Source organism: Mauremys reevesii, linkage group 6 (genome assembly GCF_016161935.1).
Source record: "Mauremys reevesii isolate NIE-2019 linkage group 6, ASM1616193v1, whole genome shotgun sequence".
NCBI lineage: Eukaryota > Metazoa > Chordata > Testudines > Geoemydidae > Mauremys > Mauremys reevesii.
In genome coordinates this window covers 32177433-32204243 of record NC_052628.1, presented here as the reverse complement: position 1 = coordinate 32204243, position 26811 = coordinate 32177433, and the positions used below count along the sequence as shown (strand labels likewise).

The 26811-nt window shown below is 40.1% G+C and overlaps 1 protein-coding gene across 4 annotated transcripts in view; it reads left to right on the top strand.

Annotated features, from left to right (window-relative positions):
- Positions 1-26811, top strand: part of ARL15 (ADP ribosylation factor like GTPase 15) — a 314760-nt gene that overhangs the window by 72862 nt on the left and 215087 nt on the right. The window contains exon 1 of one of the 4 annotated variants that reach the window (XM_039543483.1): positions 12799-12820. The exons of the other annotated variants lie outside the window; for them this stretch is intronic. Within the exon in view, the coding sequence (XP_039399417.1) occupies positions 12818-12820 (3 nt within the window). The 5' untranslated portion in view covers positions 12799-12817. Of the gene's footprint in view, positions 1-12798; positions 12821-26811 lie in introns of those variants that run through there. 4 annotated transcript variants of the gene reach the window in all.

The following is a 26811-nucleotide window of genomic DNA, read 5'->3' as shown; positions in this document are numbered from 1 at the left end:
ATCTTGCTCTTCTTGAAAGAAAAATATATAATGGAAACCTAGAAAATCTGAACTAGGGCCATCAAACAATTAAAAAATTAATTGTGATTAATTGCAAGATGAATTTTTTTTGCTTAATTGCAGTTTTAATTGCACTATTAAAAATAATAGAATACCATTTATTTCAATATTTTTGGATGTTTTTTACATTTTCATATATATTGATTTCAGTTACAACACAGAATACAAAGTGTACAGTGCTCACTTTATATTATTTTTAATAATTTTTTAAAAGGGCTCTAGTGGTGATCCTGGCAATTACAGGCCAGTAAACCTGACTTCAGTACCAGGCAAAGTCGTTGAAACTATAGTAAACAGCAAAATTGTCAGACACACAGATTAATCTAATTTGTTGGGGAAGAGTCAACATGGTGGTTGTAAAGGGAAATCATGCCCCACCAATCTACAGAATTCTTTGATGGGGTCGACAAGCATGTGGACAAGGGGGATCCAGTGGATCCAGTGTATTTAGATTTTCAGAAAGCCTTTGACAAGGTCCCTCACCAAAGGCTCATAAGCAAAGTAAGCTGTCATGGGATAAGAGGGAAGGGCCTCTTGTGGATTGGTAACTAGTTAAAAGATAGGAAACAAAGGGTAGGAATAAATGATCAGTTTTCAGAATGGAGTGAAGTCAATAGTGGTGTCCCTCAGGGGACTGTTCTGGGCCCAATCCTATTCAACATATTCATAAATGATCTGGAAAAAGGGGTAAACAGGTGGCAAAATTTGCAGATACAAAACTACTCAAGATAGTTAAGTCCCAGGCAGACTGAGAAGAGCCACAAAAGGATCTCTCAAAGTGGGGTGACTGGGCAACAAAATGGCAGATGAAATTCAGTGTTGATAAATAGAAAGTAATGCACATTGGAAAACATAATCTCAACAATACATATAAAATTATGGGGTCTAAATTAGCTGTTACTGCTCAGAAAGATCTTGGTGTCATTGTGGATAGTTCTCTAAAAACATCCAGCGGCAGTCAAAAAAGCAAACAGAATTTTGGGAATCATTAAGAAAGGGATAAAAAAATATTTATTTATAATACATTGAAATAGGTATTCTATGTAACAGTGTGGTTTAAAACTGTGATTAATCACAATTTTTTAAATCTAATTAGTTTTGAGTTAATTGCTTGAGTTAACTGTGATTAATTTACAGCCCTAATATGTACACAATAAAATAAGAGTAAAATAGAAGATCAAAACTTTATGGTGACATTTTTTTAAAGAAAAGATAGCATGAAACAAAATTAAGTATCCTAGTATTTTCATGCTGAATAGATCCACTTGTTTAAGAAGTGTTAAAACAACCATCCTCTCAAAGAAACACGTCTGTGGGTCTTCTCATCCTGACACTAATGATCTAGAGGATGGTGTGGACTGCACCCTCAGCAATTTTGCAAATGACACTAAACTGGGAGGAGTGGTAGATGCGCTGGAGGGTAGGGTTAGGATACGGAGGGCCAAAAGAAGCTTGATAAGGTTCAACAACGGCAAGTGCAGAGTCCTGCACTTAGAATGGAAGAATCCCATTTACTGCTACAGACTAGGGACCGAGTGTCTAGGCTGCAGTTCTGCAGAAAATGACCTAGGGTTTACAGTGGACGAGAAGCTGGATATGAGTCAACAGTGTGCCCTTGTTGCCAAGAAGGCTAATGGCATTTTGGGCTGTATAAGATGGGGCATTGCCAGCAGATCGAGGGACGTGATCATTCCCCTCTATTCAACATTGGTGAGGCCTAATCTGGAGTACTGTGTCCAGTTTTGGGCCCCACGCTACAAGAAGGATGTGGAAAAATTGGAGAGAGTCCAGCGGAGGGCAACAAAAACGATCAGGGGGCTGGAGCACATGATTTATGAGGAGAGGCTGAGGGAACTGGGATTGTTTAGTCTGCAGAAGAGAAGAATGAGGGGGGATTTGATAGCTGCTTTCAACTACCTGAAAGGGGGTTTCAAAGAGGGTGGATATAGACCAGTGGTTCCCAGACTTGTTCAGCTGCTTGTGCGGGGAAAGCCCCAGGCGGGCAGGGCCGGTTTGTTTACCTGCTGCATCTGCGGGTTCGGCCGACCGCGGCTCCCACTGGCTGCGGTTCGCTGCTCAAGGCCAATGGGAGCATTTGGAAGTGGCAGCCAGTACGTCTCTCAGCCCGTGCTGCTTCCAACGGCTCCCATTGGCCTGGGGCAGTGATCGGCCGAACCCAGGGATGCGGCAGGTAAACAGCCCTGCCCGGCCTATCAGGGGCTTTTCCCGCACAAGCGGCGGAAGAAGTTTTGGAACCACTGATCTAGACTGTTCTCAGTGGTACCAGATGACAGAACAAGGAGCAATGGTCTCAAGTTGCAAAGGGGGAGGTTTAGGTTGGATATTAGGAAAAACTTTTTCACTAGGAAGGTGGTGAAGCACTGGAATGGGTTACCTAGGGAGGTGATGGAATCTCCTTCCTTCGAGGTTTTTAAGGTCAGGCTTGACAAAGCCCTGACTGGGATGATTTAGTTGGGGATTGGTCCTGCTTCCAGCAGGGGGTTGGACTAGATGACCTCCGAAGGTCCCTTCCAACCCTGATATAGTATGAGTCTATGACTAGAGCCCAGTTATTTGTGGCCATTGTGGGAATTCAGTTATATGTTCTGCAGAAAACGAGAAACTGCATCTATAGCTTTACAATAATTGTAATTATAGCTTTCACACTGATATATTTGATGAATATATTAAATTATCTCCAACATCTACCAACCACAAATTACTACATATGGTAACAGGTAACCTGGCTTTATTGCCATGTAATCCGAGAGACATAAATAACTATGTACTGTAATTACATGACAGTTACCACATAACTAAAAGTAGTTACGTGGTGGTTTGTGCCCTGTGCAGTGTTGATATATTTTTTGTTTTCATAATGACAGCACACATTTGTCTCTCTTTCTGTGCATTAAATAAGTTTTCAATATTTACAGTAGGATTATAGAAAAGGAAAAGTCTTTCATTAAAGCGAACCACTTCATTGCCTTCTGTTTCAAGTACAGTAGTGGTTTTTGGCTGGTACCCTCTTTTTTGTGTTTGCTAAATGATAGTCACTCTGGGTCAGTGGGGTAAAAAAAAATTCTTTTTGACTAAATCTGTGATTTAATAGATATAGCACCTCTGTCATGGTTGGGGTGGGCTTTTCAGATGTCCCAGAAAACTGACCAAGTGGGCACAATTCTTCTGTCCTGTAGACTTCTCTCTTTGTGGATGAATATTTTGCTATGCTTGTTTTTTCATTCCATAGCATGTTTATCAAAGCTATGACTGAAATGAAATAAGCATGGCAAAAAGTCTTTTTGTTATTCCTTTAATTAAACAATGTATCCTTTCTACTAGCTTCTGTAATGGGATTTATTTTGTTTCCTAAGGTGTTGTCTGGGCATTGACCAAGAAGTAGAAATAATGGAACAAATGTACTTTATTTGATAAAATGAGATTTTATTTGATCAATTTAAATGTATGTTCTTTATTTTCCTTACTTATAGAATTGGGCAAATAATTTGGATAATCACATACATATGTTTATATATAAAGTTAATAGATCCTCCGGAGACACTAAAATCTGCTGCTAACATCTACAAACTACAGAAGAGTTTTAAAAAAAACCCTTTAATTTTCAGGAAGCTCTGTGTGTGTGTGTGTGTGTGTGTGTATATGTGTGTGTGTGTGTGTGTGTGTATATATATATGTGTGTGTGTGTGTGTGTGTGTGTATATATATATGTGTGTGTATATAATTTACAAATCTAATTAAACTGTTCTCTTTACTTTTTTTGTTGTTTGTAGGTGAGAAGCTAATAGCATATTTTGTTACTGACACAAATATATTGCATGAGAATCTATTAATTTACATTTTTAAAGATGTTTTGTGTTTTGACTCAGTTTTTCCTTAAGTGGTAATTAGAAGAGCTCACACAGATTTTAAGCATTCTTAGATTAGACCTAACTCTGGCTTGATTATGGAAGGTTTTTACAATGAAACTCGTCAGTAGATGGCAATGCTGTTCTACTGCAGTCTTGTAACTGCTGAAATATCAGAGTTTTTTAGCTTTGAACTCTGTTTAACATATCCTTCACATCTATTCTGTTTCTGGAACTCGATTATAATGATATTAAGTATTGTTTTAAGCAGAATTAGCTCAATCACTTAAAAACAATTATTCGTATTGAAGAAAAAAGAGTGCAGGTGTTAATGTATTGGAGTATGTATGGATGCCTCAGGTGTATATGTTGTGTGATTTAACCATGCTGAAAGTGTAGAGCTAGTTTAATATTCTATAATTAGTTATAAATAAGGCTTCGTGTTAAATGGAAGAAAGCATTGGGGGGGTAGTCATTTCCTCATCTTTTCTTGATCTTGGTTTTTTCCCCCTTTAAAAGTTACTTTTTAGTAGTTTCTACCACAACTTCTGTTGGTAGTGATGCACAGGACCTTCCTCTAACAGTCCCATTCTCCTCCCCGCCCCCCATTGAAACATTTCTTTGCTATTAAAACTTGATTCACAATTTACTAGTCTTGAGAGTCCCAACTCAGTACTGGGAATACATCTTGGCTCTTTCTTCAAGATCAGGGGATCTTTATAAATAAGCCTCTTTATTTGTTCCCTAGCAAACCTATGAGAGAGTCAGTGATCACTTGTTTTGTGCTCTCTGCTAGTCTGTTGGCAAGATTCACTTTTTTGAATAGTCGCCATCTTGAACGAGGGTGAAACTGTTTTTTATGTATCACTTTAAAAAATAGTAGAACAGATCCTTGTAATTTGCACGCTGTTAGCTGAAAGTTTCTACAGTGCAATATATATGTCCCTACCTACTGATTTATTTTGTTCTTTAATAAAATCTTTAAAAGAAACCTTGAAAGTAAGAGAAATATACACTCTTTTTAGTAGTGTTCCAAATTTAACATACCACAGAATGTACAAAGTGTTCAAATTTAATTATGTAGAAAAAATTGTACATTTGAAGGGTGGATATTAAAATTCGGTAAAGTCGTCCTCTGACCAATTTTTTTTTTAAATTGTACCTCAAGTTCTTTGCAAAAAATGTGTTTAACTGCTTGGTGTTTTGCTTTGGTATCTTGTTTGCAAAGGAGCACAGAGGAATAATGGTCTGAAGGGCTTAGTAGATACTGTAAGAATTGCTTATAAAGTCTGCATTGTTGCAACAATTTTGCAGTGAAACAGTAAGTATATGGTCCAATTAAATATGACTTTAATTTTGTGTGTTCAGAGATAAATAATGCTTTTAACTGACAAACTTAAAATGTTACATTTGGGAATATTGATAGTTAAATACGTGCAAGAAATTAGTAACCATTAGTGATTACAGAAATGAGTTTTGCTCATCTCCACACTTATGGTGAAGATACAACTTAAATTTTACAATAAACTAGAATAGTATGCTTGCTTAATAAATTATACGTTTTATATGTGAAAGAATCACCTGTCTTGTATATATCAAATACATGAATGGGAGCCACATTTTTAATATTGTCTACATCAAAATGAAAAAAAAAATGTTGCTCCTGTTCCCAAATGACAGTATAACTTAACAGCATGCTAGATTCATAGTGTAACTTTCTCAGAAATACTCAAAACCGTTTGCTGTAGAATGTGTCATTTATAAGCTGAATCAAAAAGGCAAAGTTAAACGAAACACTGCACCCCAAGTCTTCAGAATGATCAAAATGCATTATTTTTTTGGAAGCTTATCTTAGTATCAGCAGATCCTTCATAGGAAAAATATGGCATATCTGATATCTAATTCTATTACAAAGCCTAACATAATTTTTCTACAGGTTGTTAGGATTGTTGCAAAATGCTATGCATGAAAAAAAAATGTAGCATAGAATTAAAAAAAAAAAATTCTGATGAAAGGCAGTCAGATATTAACAACAACATTCTAGAAAATGTGTTGCTGAGGTGAGGCATGCAAAGAACAGTTAATTATGCTTTAAGTGTTTATGGAGATCAAGTTTTATGAACTTAGGTTTTGCAACATGGATATTTAGCTTTAATTTTTAAATAAAATTTGAAGCTAAATTGTAGGACGTTGCATTTTGGGTGGGGGTGGAGGGGAAGTAGAAAGAAAATTGGCTTTGTTTCTAGTTTCTGCACAGCCAGACTTGCTCTTATGTTTGTAATATTTAGAGAAGTTCAATAGGGGGCCCTTGATGCTTTGATCTAATGCCACAGTGCAGTTTAATGAGAGAGAGGTTTGCAATATTGTCTGCAATATTGAAAATTCTGCCAGCTCAGTCTGATATAATAAAATGTAAGATTTACACCTTGGAACCCCTCTCATATTTCTGGGTATTGTTTCTGTTCAAAACAGGTAATTACAAAAGTCCTCAGATCAATTTTTGTAAAGGGGCTCCCTGATGGGTGCCATGACTGAAGTGTGACATGAGCCTTTTCCAATACAATGGGTGGCCTAACATTCCTCTGGAAGGCCAAGCTCATTAAATATTCTGTTCTTTTTTCCACCCTCTCCCCCTTAGCTCGACTCAAGCTAAGTCTGAGGTTTCTTCACTGAGGACTTAGGAAAATTGCTTAGAATTCTCAGATTGAATTTTTTATGTGTATGACTTCATGATGGCATTAGCATGTGCTTTGATCCATGTGTGAATGGCACTGGGTCGGCTCTTATTGCCATATCCAGATGGTGTTACAGGGAACAAACAGTTGTGTTTTAGGATTTCTCAATAGACTGTCTAGACTGGCCTTGCAGCAGACAGATACAGCCACCCATCAAATTAGCGTTTGTCAGATTTATGGTAATGGTTCACCAAAGCCTTCCTGTCATTGACATTAAGATTTACGCCTCCAAAGTTTTGTCTTCTGCAGAACAGAAAGTCTGATCTTTTAAAAAGTAAAAGAGGAAAAAAGTAACAAAGAAAATTTCCAAATTAAAGGGCAACATTTTAAAAGTGATTTTTTTTAAGTAGTGTCTGATTCTCATAGCTGGATTGATTAGGGAAACCTTTTTCTCTCCCCCTTCAAATGATAATACGGATGTTCTGTTCTAGTCAGTGTCTCCCATATGCCCTTTTGGAAAGAAAAACATGTATGTGGATTACTACGGCTAGATTTTGCACTTTCATGTTACACTGGAGTAATATGAGCTGCTCCCTGTACGCAGTGGGAATAACCTTTTGACAGGCAGTATGTCCATTCTCAGTGGAAATGTTTTTCCAAGTCTGGCCAGACCTCCTTTGATCACACCACCTCAAATGCAGGGGTCATAGCTACTATGCTATGTACTATGGCTGTTGACCAGATAAAGATGATTTGCGGAGTGTGGAGGAATATTTAAATGTAATCCAAACACTTCTTTTTTGCGATTATCAGTATTTTATGTGGCAAAGCTGATGAGAGTGATGATCTGTAGCATTTAGGAAATTTTAAATTATTCTGAATGTACATTATTTGGCTGGAAGCAAAAGGTTATATATATTTCAAATGGCAGAATTCTAGTGCTCATCTTAGATCACTAGGGGTGTAGGAGTTGAACATGCTAAAGGCATGTTTTTGTATTTGTTAAAGATAATTGACAAATGGTGAAGAGAGTAGTGGGGTAATTAAAACATCCAGACATTACTGGTCAAACAAACAAGCAAACGCAAAAGTGTGTTCAGAGGATGATGATGCTTAATGAAGATACTGGATGTTGTAAATTTTTGGGGTGACTGTCATTTTAGAAAGTGTCTCTTGTGTTTGGTATAAATGACAGTAATTGCTTCCTAATGCAAGTCTTATGCCTTGGTCTTTTCTTTTGATTTTAGTAGCATCAGGACATAAAATTATAGACACAAGATTCACCATAGGAAAATTAGAACTGCCCCCCCTTATGCATGTATGTTTTTAGGGCTCACTTCTGCTCTGACACACCAGCACACATTCCTCTATAGTGTAGAAAAATAAGCTAGCTCATTCTCCAGTGATCCTGATGGTGTACTCTTATTTTACTGAGCAGATTTCAGTAATTTTTTTTTTCCGGTTTTTATCATCTTTGCCGACTGTTACACAACTTTCATCTGTGAAAGTAGCTTAATGAAATGGTTAGGTTATCAGAGAAAAAAATCTTTAATAGCAGATTAAAAATGATTTGTCTCCTTGATTGTGGATATTCAGTTCTTATAGATATTATTTCTGATTTGTGGGAATACTAGTTTTTAGCTTTGTCAAACTTTGTCTCCATATTATATACTTTTATTGTCTAAGTGGGAAGAGCAGCCCTTTTCTCTGATTATTCTTGAGTAGAGCGTAACAAATTTCTGGGTTTGATTTTTATTTTAATGTTTATGCCACTGAAATTTAATTTTATATGCAGTGTGAAGCTTTTATAAAACATCTCCATCTTTTAAACACATTTAACTTTAGTTACCCATTCACTACATAGCGTTGCACATTTTTAAATAGTCTCTTAAAAATTGATTAAAATATTTTTAATCTTACAATAGATTTACTTCTATTTCAGTGAATTTGGTGAAATGTGCAGGAAACCTGGGGACAATATTTTCTAAAATCTAGTTACTGTTTTTCTTTTCCTATTTCTTTAGTAGAAGGGGAAACCTCTTACCAGTTCTGAAAGTATTGGTACTGAATTATTTCCTGAAGTTTCAAGGATGCAGACTTGCTGTGAGCATGCTTTCCTTTAATTCTGGTTTGGTAAGAGCTTGGAATGAAAATGTACTGCACACTTTTTTCTTAAGTTGACTTGTTCTGATCAGATTTTAAAAATGTATAGTGAGTTTGAATTTTTGGAGATCACTATTTATCTATTGTTTTACTGGATATAAAATATACTCTTGTCCTCTTCAGTGGATATGGTTTATTGCACTGAATACTGCATTGTTACATGAAGGGAGAATATGACTGTATGGATTTATAATGTCCTTTTAGGGCAGCCCAAGCCTATAAAAGATAACAAGGAAGGCCTATTAACAAAACATTGGCCAGATCCATGAAATATTGGCATGTTGTGTTGCCCTGTTTGAGTTATTTTAAATTTCTTAGGTAAATCTAAGTAGTTACATACTAAAGTCTAGAGACCGACTGAGACCGAGGCTTGCATTGTGCTAGTAAAAGGAAGTCCCTGCCCCCAAAAGTTTACAGCCTTCAGAGAAGACACATACTGAGTTAACGTCTCCTACTTTATATTCCCTATTTATATATCCAAGAATCACATTAGCCCTTTTGCCCAAAGCTTCTCACTGGTTCAGCTGATTATCCACTATGAACCCTGAGTGTTTTTCAGAGTCCCTGCTTCTCAGGATGGAGTCCCTTATCCTGTAAGTATGGTGTGCATACTTTGTTCCTAGTTATGACTGTACATTTGCTGTATTAAAACACACGTAGTTTACCTGCATCCAGATCACTCTGTATTAGTGACGTGTCCTCTACATTATACCATTCGTCTGATCTTTGTGTCATTTGCAAGCTTTATCAGTAATTATTTTCTTCTAGGTCATTGATAAGTTTTTAAATAGCACAGGATCAAGAACTGATCCCTGTGGGCCCTCACAAAAAAGTCACCTATTCAATGGTGATTTCCCATTTACCATTACATTTGAGACCTATCAGTTAGCCAGTTTTTAATCTATTTAATATGAGCTCTTTTTTGTTTTTTGTGTTTTAATTTCTTAATCAAGGTTAGCTAAAAGAAGGGACAGGTGACACTGAAGTGAGGGAGAGAGAAGGTGAATGGAGGAGGGGAGAAAGAGGGAGGGAAGGAAAAAGTAGTATGGAAGGTAGTAAGTAGCAGTCTGACATCAGTGTGCAGAGATCCCTGCTGCAGCTGCTTTTTGTCTGCTCCTTCCAGTTGAGTCTCTACATGTCTTCACTGCACTTAACTTGGGTGTTGTCCTTAACCCTGTGTCTGTCCGATATGAAACCCTGTCACTAGTGTTTAGTGATGCTTTAAACCTGGGCTAACTGGTCTATCTGGATATGTAGCCTAGAGTTCAGTGCCACTTTCACTTGGGGACACAGGCTTAGTCTCATGAGTGCTGATAGTCCTCCAGTACCTTCCCATGATTCCTCTGTGTGCTTAGGACAGGTAAATTTTCCTGCAATTCACTGTGAAAGAAACATGAAGCAGCTCAGCTTATTGCAGCACAGATTGCTGTGAGATGTGTCCCCAGAAGTCCTAGCAAAATACAAGGATGAGCACAGCACCAGTGAGGACAGAGTAACTCAGATGTGGCTTTGCTGTGTAATTGCTAACAACTAGGCTAGGCCAACTCGGGTGTTCAGACTTGAGTGTGGATCACCTGAGTTAATTCTGCAGTGCAGACATACCTTTAGTTCCCAGCCTAGATTCACGCAGGAATTTTTCTTTTCCAAGTTCACATGACTGGGACATGGGCTGGTGTGCATCAACCCTGGCTAGTCCAGTTGCATCTGAGGGCAGGGATTGGGGGCAGAAGTAGCCCTGGCTGGGTTTAGTACAATAGGAGGATGTTTATTGGAGAGGGGGGGGGGTGTGGCACCAGTGAGGTCAAAGGGCTCTAGTGAAAAGTCCAGCCCTCATCCAGTTGTTGGGGAGTTTGCTGGGTTTCCTACCAAAGTGCTGTCCCACGACTTTGTTTTGGGGGTGGAGCTCAGTGGCTGTTAAAATGGGGGAACTTTTTTCTCTTCCCTTCTACTAATATTAGAGCCTGTCATTTTTGAGGAGTAGGGAGAGCTAAAAAAAAAATCACAAGACAGTCCAAAAACATGTTTAATATTTATTTAAAAAAAAAAAAAACCTTACCATTTTTTTTGCACCTTTGGGGTTGGGAATAATGTATTCTAAATACAGGAAAAATGTGATACCTGCTATGATCACCTTAGCAAATGCTTATTCTTTAAACCAAGACCATTGTTGCTTTTCAAAACAGGAGCAAAATGAAACTGACAGTTGTTAATTTCACCGCTGCCCTGAATTATGGCATAATTAGCTTCAGGCATACTTAGCTTCACGCGGCTGCTGCTAGGGAAGCTCTGAGCAGCAACAGAGGCACTAGAACAACTCTCTGCATTCAGAAAGACAGTATTATGTCAATATATTTTTCAGAAGGTTGTCTTTCCAACCATATGGGCTGAAAAATCTGTTAAATAAAATATTCATTGTCAATAATAAAATATTCAATAAGAAAATATTTCAATAAAATAAAATATTCATATTAAAATAAGAAATAATTCCCTCTCTACACCATGTACATTTTCCTACTCTTCTCTATGAAATAAACAAGTGGATTTTTTAAAACTCTAGTAATAGATTTTTCCCCCCCTTTTTGACAGTAAGTGAACATGATCGTAAGCCTGGTCTACACTCATGTTGTACAGGTTTAATTAAAATCAGTTTAAAAACAATTTAAGTAAATTTAGGCACACCTCTGTGTAGACATGCATCAGTTTTGTATCATAAATATACTTAGTGTACAAGGATAACAGGATTCTGGATATTTTATTCCATGTCATTGAATGTAGTTTTTGGAATGATTTAAACATTGTTTTCTGTGCAGTTACACATTTTCAGTTTGAATGAGCGGTGTAGACTTTCGAGCCTTCTGTTGCTGTGTGTAAGGTACATTAAATGTTTGGTTTAAATCAATAAAGAACATCCTTTAGAAAAAGACAATGTCATGTTCCCTTCCTTTCCCTATTCCAGATGCACTGGTACTCTTACTGTATTGCAGAGGGCTGACAATGTTAGCTTTCTAAAGCTTATGCCTTTAGGTAATTGTTTTTCTGTAGTGGTACATTCTTAATAGCATTCTTAATGTGCTGTGTATGAATAGGAAAATATTAAATCAAGCATCACGGCTGAAAAAATATTGTGCTTTATAAGAGGCTTGGCCAACAGAATGTGCTATTCACTGAAGTGGATAGTTGCACTAATAGAGCAGAAAACCAGGACCAACTGGAACAGGGAAGATATGTGGTACTTGAGGTATGGAATATTGTTTACCTTCTTTTCCCTATTTTAATAACTTTTTCCCCATTGCAAGCATAGAACTGAAAGAATCTTTCACATTTCAGTCCTCCTCTATCTAAGGAAATAATAACTATATGTGGGAAGTTTCCCCATATCTTTTACATTCATCATGATTCAACTCTGTCTGTTTATCTTGTGTATATATGTGTCCATTGCATATATATATGTGAGTGCCTGACAAAATCGCCTGAGGCAATCTGAGACTGTATTCTGCATTCTTTCCTCAAATGACAGTGTGCATAGTCTTAAACTTATATTAATTGCTGTCTTAAAGGAGGTGAAGCTGGGCCATTCTTCAACACCTATATTATGTGACAGGAACCTTTTGCAGATAAATGAAACTTGCATTTCACTCTAACAGATGTCAGATGAGTGGCCATTCTGCAGAATACTTCACACTGTGGCCAATTGCTGCAAAAGTGAATCATGCGCTGGCACTGCTCACTCCAGTATCCTGATGATGACTGTGGATGTCATGTCAGGTCACAGAGAGATAGTCCACTCCACTTGATCACCATGAAAATCAAGTTCCAGGCCTCAGATTGAATCTGGTAATGGACCTATCCTGGTCCTTCACACTACACTGACTTCTGGTGAGCCGCCTTCATGTATTGCTTAGTAAAAAGTGCTGCATGTTGCATCAGCTTGAATGTTCTCATTTCTAGGTGTAGTGTATGGCACCATTTCTGCCTAGAAGTGAGGAATACATGGATCACTATACTTGAGTCCACATTTAATAGGAAGAGGTGCAACTTCCTGGTCAGCCAAAGATGGTAAGAGTTTCTAGCTACTGCTGCGGTGTAAGCATCTAGGAGTGCGAGGAGTACCTTAATTAAACATCACATCCAGGATGTAACAGTATTGTACCTGTGTGTGCCATCTTCGCTCAGTATTTATTTTTGGAACCTAACCTACCCTGTGTTTTAAAACTGGCAGTTGCAAAAATGTGTATCTACAGAAATAAAACTATACATTTGGAATATAGTGCACCAGATTCTAATCTCATGAGCACGTATGCTTTCTAGGTACCAGTTCATGCACAGCATGTAGCTGCATCTAAGACTAAAGTCAGGCCAGAGCACAGCAGCTTAAATGGCTTATGCATCAATGGGAAGACAAGGCACCCTGTGTGAACTGTGGCAAGATTTCTGGATTCTGTGGCACTGTGTTGTAGCAACCTGGAACTTCTTTTGGAAGCCTCATTTAAACTGAGGTTTCTAGTTATGCAAATGAATAACAGTAAAATAGCCCTGGGGTTATTGGGGTTTTTATATTAAATTAAATTGATCTTCCATTATCCCACAGTTTCAGCATGTTAAAAAACCTGTATTGTAGAGGTCAGTGAAGAAACCAGAAATTTAGGCAGATAGGTTGGGGCTTTTGGTTCCTGTGGATGGGTGGGGAGTGGCTTGTGATTGTGGAACAAGCATGTTAGGTGTATATCTGCTAACATAATCAACAGTGAAATAGCTAACGATATTGACATTCAAACTGTAATCTTTGGGGTGTCAAATGTGACAACTGATTGAGACAAATCGGGCAGTTCACCCTCACATTGTTCTTCAACTGTATACAGAGAGGCTCAGGAAGATGAACACTATATTGATTTACACTTGGTTCATAGTTTCAAGATTTTCTTCATAACCATATGGGATAGAAATCCTAAATTAAACTGTTTTCCATAATATATATCCCTCAGTTGTGGTATAGAATGAAGGCAGGTTTGGGGGATGGAAAGTACATAGTAGCTTCTTGTCATTTTCTTTGTCACTGTTAAGAAGGTTGTTCTCTGTTCTACTGAAATGAACTGTGTGGAGTAGTTTAAAAGACTATATGTTAGAATGGGATGAATACTGTTGTGTGATTCTCTGTGGTGCATGGTACTCAGGGGAGCAAAGCCACCTCAGTTCCACAGTAATGGAGTGAGAGGCCAACACAAAGTGAGGAATAAAGCTGCACAAGATGTCTTTTCATTTCCTTATCCCATCACAGTATCTCTCTGGGGAAAAAAGGTGGAGGGAGGTGTTTGGCAGAAGCCTTTAAGGTCAGGTCTAGACTAGACATTTTTGCTGGTATAATGGATTCTTTACAACACTTTTACATTGGCAAAAAACTAACCCTAATGTGGACAGTTATTCTGGCAAAATAACTAGGGCGAGGAAAGAGTCCTTTTGCCAGTAGAGCTTATGTTTGGGAAATGGTATAAACTATGCCAGGATAAGCTGTGGGCTTGTCTGCGCAGCTAGTTAGTGCTTAGAAAGCAGGGCTGTGAATATACAGTGCGCTAGTGTGACCTGTACTGACTGGCCTTATGGACCATGCTACCACTCACTAAAAGTTCTGTTGTGCACACAGTAGCAGGGTCCACACAGCCAGTCAGTGCATGTCAAGCTAGTGTCATACCCTGGCTTGCACGCACTAACTAACCCGTAGACAAGAATCTCCACTAGGAGGATTTGATGGTATAGCTATACCGAAAAACCCTTTCTAGTGTAAACTAGGCCAAAGTGGCATGTCATGCTGGCTATATTGACAGTCAACAAGACAACCCCAGAATGTATAACATGGTTAGAGAATTAATGTTGTCTCTTGAAGACGGTTAGTTCACCTTTCAAGGTCTCCATCCACTTTTTGTCACCAGGAATGTCAAAGTGTAACTGGCAGTGGAGCCACATGTGGCACAACAAACAAGCTGGCCATGATGCTGTTCTTTGAGGTGGAGAGGTGGTCTGAAAAGTCTTCACTGAGAACCATCCATGTAACTGGAGAGGATCTATGAGGCTTGGCCCTTAGCAATAACTGGTTCTCTGCCCACTCATTTGAGGTCCTCTCCCCCCCTCTCTTCAGCGCTGGTGCAGTGAGGAAGATGCTGCAACACTACCTTCTCCCTTGCACAACTTTTCCCTTTCTGTTCACTTTTATGCAGAGTGGGACTATAATGGCAAAGTAGGTACAGGAAATATGCTAGCCTTAGACGTTACCTACCTTCATTCATCCATTTGTAATGGCAAGATGATATTCTGATATCAAATCCTCAGTGTAAATATGTGTAATCCATCTGTGTAATCCTGTTTTAGTACTTTCATTGTCTTGAGCTATCAATAATGAACACTGCTTTTTTGATAAGCAATTTGAAATGAGACTAATCACTCATTCTTTTGGAAGATTGATTCAATTCAGCTCTATACTAAAGTACCAGAAAGTAGATTCACAGTACAATCAGTGCAGGAAACATTACAAGAAAATCACTCTTCTCTTGCTTCTGGCACTTTCTACACTAAATCTAATGAATATTACAGAAATACTTTGACCATCCTAAGTGCAGTATGGAACTGGAATAATTTTTAAAATACCGTTATGTTTTCTGTCATAGGAAATTGGAATTGTCCCTGAGAAAGATCCAAGAAAAGACTTCCTTTTCCTGTAGTCAGACAAAATAGTTTCATAAAAAAGAAAATACACTACTGTAGATTTTCTGACAGAGAAATCAAACACAGCATGTAGATGTAAACATGGAGAAGGTCTTACATTACTTTAGAAGGAATTAATATTTTAAAAGTTAAGATCAGAAGCATGGTCAATACATGTATCTCAGAATGCATCTTAATTTTACCTTCAGTAAATATTGCATGTAAGAAAAATTGCCCTTTACTTGGCATGTTGGTGATACAAAGGAAATAAGAGTTTAGATTTTGTCTGAGCCACAGGGTAGTGATAATTCTTATTAAAATAAGTCATCTACAGTACGCACTTAAGGGAAATTCAAAGCTATTACAGCAGACTGCCAGAAACCTTAACTCATTTATGACAGTCTAATAATGCTAAATTCTTTGAACATGTGTTGAAAGGGGGAAGCTGAAAGGCCTAATTCCTGAAAATGTGGGCAGCATTTAATTGCATTAAAATATTTTTGAGTTAGTGTAATAATTAGGTAAAAACTTATACAGATCTCATGGTCTGTATTTTTTAGTACATACATATTTAATGGTATGTGCAATTGTTGATAGAAATTCAAAAACTGAAGAAGGAAACGACATATTTTATTTTTATTTATCTTTGTTAGAGGCATTTACAAATAACCTGTTCCGTTACCATTTGGTTGTGCTCTATTACCAAGAAGTCTTCTTTAACTGGAAGGTCACCATGAGACTTTGCAGAAGTTGCACTGATTAGTTATTTTTATTTTAAATAGAGGCTTATACAGTCACATCAAACCAGCATATAGTAAATGGTTGGTATGTAATTTGAGGCTATATTTAAGTCTTCCAGTTTCCTCTCATTAAGGGCACTTGTCCTTTGTGTTTGCACCATAGCATCTCTTCCTCTCCCCAACCTAAATCCTGTACCCCTTTAAGTTGCATCCACCCGAAGGAGGTAAGCAACCCTCAGTGGTGAAAGAACAGGTTAAGGACTATTTAGAAAAGCTGGACATGCACAAGTCCATGAGGCTGGATCTAATGCAGCTGAAGGTGCAGAGGGAGTTGGCTGATGTGATTGCAGAGCCAGAGGCCTTTGTTTTTGAAAACTCATGGCGATTGGGGGAGGTCCCGGACGATTGGAAAAAGGCACATATAGTGCCCATCTTTGAAAAAGGGAAGAAGGAGAATCCAGGGAACTACAGCCTCACCTTAGGCCCTTGAAAAATCATGGAGCAGGTCCTCAAGGAATCCATTTTGAAGCACTTGTAGGAGAGGAAGGTGGTCAGGAACAGTCAACATGGATTCACCAAGGGGAGTAGTGGGGGCAAAAGACATATATCTGGCTTCAAGACTAAGCTTGATAAGTTTATGGAGGGGATGGGATAGCCTAATTTTGGCAATGAATTGATCGTTGACTATTAGTTGTAAATATGCCCAATGGCCTGTGATGAGACGTTAGATGGGGTGGAATCTGAGTTACCACAGAGAATTCTTTCCTGGGTGTCTGGCTGGTGAGTCTTGCCCACATTCTCAGGGTTTAGCTGATTGCCATATTTGTGGTTGGGAAAGAATTTTCCTCCAGGGCAGATTGGCAGAGGCCCTGGGAGTTTTTCACCTTCCTCTGCAGCATGGGGCCTGGGTCACTTGCTGGAGGATTCTCTGCACCTTGAAGCCTTTAAACCATGATTTGAGGACTTCAGTGGCTCAGACATAGGTTAGGGGTTTGTTGCGGGAGTAGGTGGGTGAGATTCTGTGGCCTGTGTTGTGCAGGAGGTCAGACTAGACAATCATATTGATTTCTTCTGACCAACCTGATTGCCTTCTACGATGAGATAACTGGCTCTGTGGATATGGGGAAAGTGGTGGACATGATGTATCTTGACTTTAGCAAAGCTTTTGATACGATCTCCCACAGTATTCTTGCCAGCAAGTTAAATGAGTATTGATTGGATGAATGGACTATAAGGTGGATAGAAAGCTGGCCAGATCGTCTGGCTCAATGGGTAGTGATATATGGCTCGATGTCTAGTTGGCAGATGGTATCAAGCGGAATGCCCCAGGGGTCGGTCCTGGGGCCGGTTTTGTTCAATATCTTCATTAATGACCTGGATGATGGGATGGATTGTGCCCCCGCAAGTTCGCGGATGACAATAAGTTGGGGGGGAGAGGTAGATACACTGGAGGGTAGGGATAGGGTCCAGAGCGAACTAGACAAACTGGAGGATTGGGCCAAAAGAAATCTGATGAGGTTCAACAAGGACAAGTGCAGAGTCCTGCACTTAAGAAGGAAGAATCCCATGCACTGCTACAGGCTGGGGACTGACTGGCTAAGCAGCAGTTCTGCAGAAAATGACCTAGGGGTTACAGTGGACAAGAAGCTGGATATGAGTCAACAGTGTGCCCTTGTTGCCAAGAAGGCTAACGGCATTTTGGGCTGTATAAGTAGGAGCATTGCCAGCAGCTCAAGGGACATGATCATTTCCCTCTATTCAGCATTGAGGCCTAATCTGGAGTACTGTGTCCAGTTTTGGGCACCACACTACAGAAAGGATGTGGACAAATTGCCCTCCGCTGGACTCTCTCCAATGAAAATGATTAGGGGGCTGGGGCACATGACTTGAGAGGCTGAGGGAACTGTGTTTATTTAGCCTGCAGAAGAGAAGAGTGAGGGGAGATTTGATAGTAGCCTTCAACTATCTGAAAGGGAGCTCCAGAGAGGATGGACCTCAGCTATTTTCAGTGGTGGCAGAAAACAGAACAAGGAGCAATGGTCTCAAGTTGCAGTGGGGGAGGTCTAGCTTAGATATTAGGAAAATCTATTTCACTAGGAGAATGGTGAAGCACTGGAATGTGTTACCTAGGTAGGTGATGGAATCTCCATCCTTAGAGGTTTTTAAGGCCTGCCTTGACAGAGCCCTGACTGGGATGATTTAGTTGGTGTCAGTCCTGCTTTGAGCAAGGGGTTAAACTAGATGACCTCCTTAGGGTTGGAAGAGACCTCATGTTCTATGATTCTGTGTATATAAGAAGTCTAGTCACACTCTTGATCAGGAGAATTTGACAAATTATCAAAGTATCTATTCTTTATTCCCCATTTTTTATTTTATCTTAATTGTTTAACAAATGAGTTTTAATGTATTCTTTCCCTACCAATATTGTTTAAGCCTGTACTCTGGATATGCTGAGCTGTTCCTAGATGGTTTGCTCCCGTGTGTCTGACATGGGAGAGTAATGCTTCTAGGAAATGCCATTTGAATACTATGGCTGCTTGGAATTGTTGAAGTATGCAAATGAGAAGCTGAGATTTGAGGATCAGCAAGAAGAAAATGGAAGGTAGGGGATCAGGGAATCTATCAACAGTATATTTTCCATTAAGTCTATACTCTTTTTAGTATTGTTGGAAATTGTCTGTCTTATTGTTACAGTGAACCACAAGTATATGGTTAATATTATAATAGTTTTTACATGGTTTCATACTGTTCAATACTCAGTTTACAAATGAAGCTAAATACTTTTCAGCGTGAACGTTTTTTTAATGTGTTCATAGATGAAAATCAAATTATACTGATTTTTAAAAGAACTTTTTATTAGAACAAGATTCAAAAGTTTTTCACTAGTGTTTAGCTAGATAGTATACCCAGATAAAAATCTTCAAATGTTTCAAATGCATCCTTTATGGTTCATTTGAATTTTGTTTCTGAATACAAAGCAATATGACAATTTGAGCTCTAAAACTTTCATTTATAATACATTGCTTCATTTTCTTTTTAATTTTGTTTTAGAAGGGCACTGCATTCATATTTTCAGTTAATTGTGTTCCAAATTTAAGAAAAATCTTTAACGCAAGATAAATTTTTATTTATTGATTGATAGACAGTATCGATTACAGCTATCAGGGAATCTTTTCTGTTGACTTGAATAAGAGTTGGATCAAGTCCAAAACAAACACACAGCCTAAAACAAAAGTGCAACATCATACAATATAAAGCTATATATAAATGTTTCTGAGATTGTAAACTCTTCCTTAGTGTTTGTACAGAACATATCAAAATGGGGCCTTGATCCTGACTGATGCTATTGGGTGCACTAGAAATAATTAATTATAGGTTAAATACGTTAATACACAGTTAAGGCTACCTAACACTTCCTGTTATTATGCTTTTGTTTAATTTGTTTATAGCTTTGCTAAACTTCAACCATTCAGGCTGAAATACTATTTCTGTACTTTGTCTCTGAGTCGGATTACATTTAAATTAAAAAAAAAAAGTAATAAAAGTAGTTTAGTTGCTTTAAAAAATGAGGTAGCCTTGCCAATTTCAAAGTGATCAGATCTTTTGTTTAGAAGGACTTTTACAGATCCATGGTTTAGAGCAGGAAGTTGCAATATGGTGGGTTGGGGCAGTGCTGAGGGTGAATGAGGCCTTTCACCGTTCCTGTGAAAATCTATCCAGGCTTGATAAATTATAAATCACAGAAAATCACTATTTACAATACTCAGTAGAACTTGTTCTATACCAGCTCCTTAATGTTTATTATTCCAGCTGTACTGTGCATACTCTCATGCCTTGTTGAGCTGCTTGCCTGTTCTCCCCCTATCAAAATACCTCTAAGTTTAGGGGAGGGTATCAATGGCTGAGAACCAAAAAAGTTCTCAGTTCAAGTTTTTCATTGATTGTGTAGTGAACAGAAATATTAACACCAATGATTTGTTATTGAGAAAGGCCGCCTATTCCTACCGGAAGAGGCAAACAGTTAACACTGCTTCCCATTTTGCAGGAAGAGTAATTGAGAAATTGAGTAATGTCACTTTTTGTATACTTGGGAATAGAATTCAGACCGACTAGAATGACAGATCCGTGTCTGATCTGTGTAGCAACATTGCCTTTCAGAATGAATGTGTCAAATCTGTGTGCTTGGCTATGATGCCAAACTTTGTTTTAATTACTTTCTAAGACACACTCTTCCCTCTGTGCTAGGAATAGAATCCTGGAATCCTGACTGCCACTATTATACTGCTGTGTAGCAAACAGTTGTGTAAACAACTGGCAATGTATGTCATGTACCTCGCTAGTAACTGATCCACAGCTGATAATCACCTACTATTACTACCAGCTATTCTTTTAGCTGAAATGATAGTGATAGAGGTCTCTAATGTGAACCTGAGCGTTCTGGGTTCAATCCCTGCTGCTGATGCATGCAGGATGTCATTACAGTTGCACATGACTAAATTTGTTTCCATTTTAAAGAATCTAGGAAATTCTGTAGCAAAAAATTGTCAAAAGAACATTGCAAACTCAAGAACTCTCAGGTTAAGATATACCAGAATTATTTCTCCTTCATGATTATGTCTGGGAGGATGTGACTGATGGCATCTGGTGGCATCTGACTCAGTGATGAAAATGAACATGCATCAGTCCGCGCGGCTTTGGATCGTTATCTAGCAGAACCAGTCATCAGCATGAACGCATGTCCTCTGGAATGGTGGTTGAAGTATGAAGGGACATATGAATCTTTAGGGCATTTGGAATATAATATCTTGCGACATCAGCTACAACAGTTCCATGCACACACCTGTTCTCACTTTCAGGTGACATTGTAAACAAGAAGCGGGCATCATTATCTCCTCCAAATGTAAACAAACCTGTTTGTCTTAGCTATTGGCTGAACAAAGAGGTGGGATTGAGTGGACTTGTAGGCTCTAAAGTTTTACATTGTTTTATTTTTGAATGCAGTTATTTTTTAGTTCCCAATACTACATTTGTAAGTTATCTTTCAATTCACCTTAAAGTACTGTAGTTTAATCTCTTTATCATGAAAAATACTATTTCTTGTCTTTACAATGCAAATATTTGTAATAAAAATATAAAGTGAGCACTGTACGCTTTGTATTCTGTTGTAATTGAAATCAATATATTTGAAAATGTAGAAAACATCCAAAAATATTTAAATAAATGGCTTTCTATTATTGTTTAACAGTGCGATTAATCACGATTAATTTTTTTTTAGTTGCTTGACAGCCCTAATTCTTATTCATTTACATGTAGTGGTGTCTTCATTTCAACTTGTAACTTCGTTCTCTTCTGAGCTGAGAAATCAGTGGAGAATTGAGGCCCTAACCTCTGGTTTGCTTTGGTACAGCAGCTCTCTAGCATGCTCTGTCTCTCCCCCACCCCCGCAATAGAGAGACCCTGCAAACATTGAGCCAACACTAACAGTTGCTATACAGAGCTTTTTCAGGAGCCTGAGAGGGTGAGCTAGCGCTGCTGCCACAAACCGCCGACCCCATTCTGCCAGGGTATGGGGCTTTGAGTCACACCAGCATGCCAGGGGCCACGTTCCCGGTCGCTAATCTGTAACTGCCACGAAAAGGCTCAATCAGCAGCATGAGAATTTTTCCTGGAAGGATTTCTGAGGGGAGGATATCACACAGCCTACTCAGGAGCACTACAAGAGGTTCTTGCGCCTGAAAAGACAAAAACCAGGTGCCCCATTTGTAAGAAAGTAATATCTTAATTGAGCAAATGGTGTAAAAATCAAGGTGTAAAACGTCTCTCACTTGCCTTCCCACTCTTATGGAGTGTTTGGGACTCTTCTCGTATGGAGGGGCTTTCTCAGTACTCCTGGTTAGGTTTCTCCCACACACTACAGCATGTCTGGGCATGCAGAGAAGTGCTCTTGCTCAAACCTGTTTCTACTTTTGAGACGCCCAAGCTCAGGTAGCATAACGTGTAATGGAAACTGTGTTTCTATGGCTTTTAGCCCATGGACCGTTGCTGGGGCTGTGTCTGTCATGGATTCTGTGACTTCCTGCAACTTCCATGGCTTCTGTAGTGGCCAGTGTGGCTGACCCCAGGGCTGCCTGAGCAGCTGACCCTGGGGCCAGCTGCTCAGGCAGCCCTGGGGACAGGCACACTGGCCACTGCTGGAGTGGCATTTCAGCCAGCCGCTCAGGTGGTCCCGCACTAGCCGCTGCTCTGGCAGCCCTGGGCAGCTGGCCGCGGGGCCATCTCAGTGGTCCTGGGATGGGTGGAGCAGCAGTGGCCCCCCCTCCCAGCGGGCCCCTGGATCCCTCCCGCTCCATAGCGCTCCTTCCTTCCCAGATTCATTCATGAGTATTTTTAGTATAAATCATGGACAGGTCAGAGGTCATAATTTTTTGTGTTTTGCCCGTGACCAGTCCATGACTTTTACTAAAAATAATCATGATTAAATCGTAGCCTTAACCATTGCTTCTGTCAGGAAAACTGGTTCAGAATCTGAAATAGTTATATAAGAGTTAGGTATTATTATTAGTGCTTTTCATCAGTAGATCTCAAAGCACTTCACAGTCCTTAATGGCATGCGATAAAGGGTTTCTTTGCCTCCTCCCTCTTCAGAGGCTAAATCACGCAGCAAACATTTTAAAATCTATTAATTTATTAATTGTTTTAATTGATATACGTTATCAGGTGTTTGCCTTGAAGGAAAGGATTTTGTCCCTTACATAGCTTGTCATGTTGTTTGACTCTGTATTGATGTCCATAATACATGATTTAGTTTTTTTTTTGTAGCAACAGAATGATAGTGTTAGTGGACGAGTAAGATGTCATTGGAGGACTGGTTGAGAAAAGAAGCATTTGGTCAGTCATACATTTGTACTGCCTCCTTTATTAAACTAAATGTCCAAAGAAGTCAAATGCTTTTAGTGTTCCTCATCACATTTGCCCTGTTGTGAAAATTAATCTTTAAATGCAACACCAGCCTCAGTTCCTCTTTAATCCTGCCTTTTACAAATTAGTATCTAATAACTTAGTCTGAAAACAGCCACCACATTCCTAAACTCAGATGCAAAATGGTATTGTAAATACTGTACCTTACTCTACCTGCCAGTTGTTCTAAATTGGTCTGGAGAAATAATCCTGAGCATAAATGCTTCCTCTTAACTGAGCAATTGCTCTGCCATGGAAAACATTTTTTTCATCCCTTGTCATACCCTTTACATAATCCCTGCATTTCTAAAACCCGATGGCATGTCAGTTATAGGAATCTGAACTGTAAATATCCCTTCTTTATCTTGCTCTTGTATTATAAAATCCTAATGTCCAGGTTCTGTATCAAAAATTTAAAATGACTGAATGCCAAAATTGTTGGTTTTAAAACTCTTACACTATTTACATGAGTATAGTAGTAACATTTTTTATATTTATATAACAAAGTTGAGCTGAAGGGCTAGTAGTCCATTACACCCTATGTATCACTGTAATGTCTGAGCACCTGCAGTTATATATTTTTTGAGCCTTATTCAGCATCTCATTTTGAGTTTGCTTTTTTTTGTAGGATAATATGCCTATGGCAGGCTTCCTCATGCCTGAGGTGAGATTTTTCTCCCAAACCAACAAGAGGGACAGACCGGCTTCCTGCTCACCTAATGTAGTTAGTGGGAAGTTGGCCTGAGTAAGATGTGCTGGATCAGACTATGTTTTAGTCTGCATTAAACCTTTTTTAGATCTATGCATCAAAGTAAAACACACACACACACACACACACACACACACACACACACACACACACACACACACACACACACACACACACACACACACACACACACACACACAACCTTAATATAATTGTGTTTTTATGCTTGATGTATCTAATGTTCCGTCAAAACAGTATGCTCTCAAGTAACAGCATATTACCAATCTGTGGTTTTGAAAAGGTAAAGTGAAAACCATGTTCAACCAACTTCCAGTTATCTCTAAAAATTAGATTAAAGAAAACCGGGAGCTGGGAAATCCATCAATATTTCAATGGAGTGTACAAATCCTGTAGACTGAAACAGATCATTGTCAGGACTCATTTGTTGACATGTGATAAGCTTCTCCTTAGAGGGGGACTGTGACAGGGTATGTAAGCCCTGCACTAGCCTGGAAGGGGTTAAAGAGCTGCTTTTGGGCTAGAGTGGCCCTGTTCTGCTACACCTGCAAATCATGTCAAGACTGGAGGAGGACTTAGAAGGAGGGAAATGGGGACAGCGCTGGGAAGGGAACAGAAAATTGAGCTTCACCAGCCCTGAAGAGAGGACAGCCCGTAGAGCCCCTGCTGTCAGAGAAGGAGGGTGTTGAAGGGGAAAAGCGAGGCTTGGACTGGATCCCCAGTGAACTCTGAAGTGGACATTGATACTCCCAGAGCCCTTCTGAAGTAAGACGGGCTCACTGACAAGTTTTTTCTTTACCTTTCTTCTGTTCCTCCTGTCATAGGTCTCACCCCCAATTGGAGCTGTTGGGTTCCAATGTGGGGACCTGCCTTGGTTTCCCTCTAAACTCTGGACTCTTTTAATTCCCAAGAGAGACTCTCTAAGGCCTTGTCTACACTACAAGACTATTTCGAATCAACTTAGTTCGAATTTGTGGATTCGACCTTATGAAGTCGAATTTGTGTATCCATACTAAATACACTAATTCGAATTTCTGAGTCCACATTCACGGGGCCAGCGTCGACTTTGGAAGCGGTGCACTGTGGGAAGCTATCCCACAGTTCCCGCAGTCCCCGCTGCCCATTGGAATGCTGGGTAGAGCTCGCAATGCCTGCTGGGGGAAAAATGTGTCGAGGGTGGTTTTGGGTAACTGTCATCATTCAACCGTCACTCAAACGCCTCCCTCCCTGAAAGCGCCGGCGGGAAATCTGTTCGCGCACTTTTCTGGTCGGTTACAGCGCGGACGCCACAGCACTGCGAGCATGGAGCCCGCTGCGATCATCGCTGCACTTATGGCCGTTGTCAACTCCTCGCACCTTATCGTCCACCTCTGCAACAGTCAGCTGCTGAGAAATCGGGCGAGGAGGCTCCGTCAGCGCGGTGAGGAGAGTGGCGCAGACCTCTCAGAAAGCAGGGTACGCCGGGCAGTGGAGATCATGGTGGCAATGGGTCACGTTCATGGTGTGGAACGGAGATTCTGGGCCCGGGAAACAAGCACGGACTGGTGGGACCGCATAGTGCTGCAGGTCTGGGATGACACAGAGTGGCTGCGAAACTTCAGGATGCGTAAGGGCACTTTCCTTGAACTGTGTGACTTGCTGTCCCCTGCCCTGAAGCGCCAGGACACCCGGATGCGAGCAGCCCTGAGTGTGCAGAAGCGAGTGGCCATAGCCCTCTGGAAACTTGCCACGCCAGACAGCTACCGGTCAGTAGCGAACCACTTTGGCGTGGGCAAATCTACCGTGGGGGTTGCTGTGATGCAAGTAGCCCACGCAATCATTGAGCAACTGCTCTCAAAGGTGGTGACCCTGGGAAACGTCCAGGTTGTCATAGACGGCTTCGCCGCGATGGGATTCCCAAACTGCGGTGGGGCTATAGATGGGACTCACATCCCTATCCTGGCACTGGCCCACCAGGCCAGCGATTACATTAACCGAAAGGGCTACTTTTCCATGGTGCTGCAAGGACTGGTGGACCATAGGGGACGTTTTACCAACATCAACGTCGGGTGGGCGGGCAAGGTTCATGACGCGCGTGTGTTCAGGAGCTCTGGTCTCTTTAGACTCCTCCAGGCAGGTACTTTCTTCCCGGACCACAAAATAACGGTTGGGGATGTGCAGATGCCTACAGTGATCCTCGGGGACCCAGCCTACCTGCTAATGCCCTGGCTCATGAAGCCCTATACAGGCGCCCTGGACAGAGAGAAGGAACTCTTCAACTACCGGCTGAGCAAGTGCAGAATGGTGGTGGAGTGTGCTTTCGGACGTCTCAAGGGGAGATGGCGGAGCTTACTGACTCGCTCGGACATCAGCGAAAAGAATATCCCCGTAGTTATTGCTGCATGCTGTGTGCTGCACAATCTGTGTGAGCAAGGGCGAGGCCTTTTTGTCCGGATGGGAGGTTGAGGCAAATCGCCTGGCTGCAGTTTACGCTCAGCCAGACACCCGTGCCGAGAGAATATCCCAGCGGGAAGCGCTCTGTATCCGGGAGGCTTTGAAAGCAAGTTTCCTCGGAGATTAGGGTAACCTATGACTCTCCACTTGCTTTCAAGAGAAACTGACCCTGGGCCTGTGTCAGTTTGTGTCGATTTCGATCTCCGGCTACATGCCGTGTTCTCCAAGTTTCCCCCACTTCCAAAGCACGTTTTTAAGCAAATTAATTGTTACACTCATTATTAATAAATCTTTCTTTTACTTTGCATTTCTGTTCTGGTGTTGAGACATGGACGCATACTGTGCTGGGCACGGTGTGCACTGACGTACAGACCGCTTCCTCCATAGAGGACTGACATCCTCCTGCTCCTACATAGGTCTCTGGGGTGGGGGACGGATGAAAGTGGTTCTGCATGAAGGGGAGGGTTTGCAGGAAGGGGCGAGTGGTGCCTTCTTTG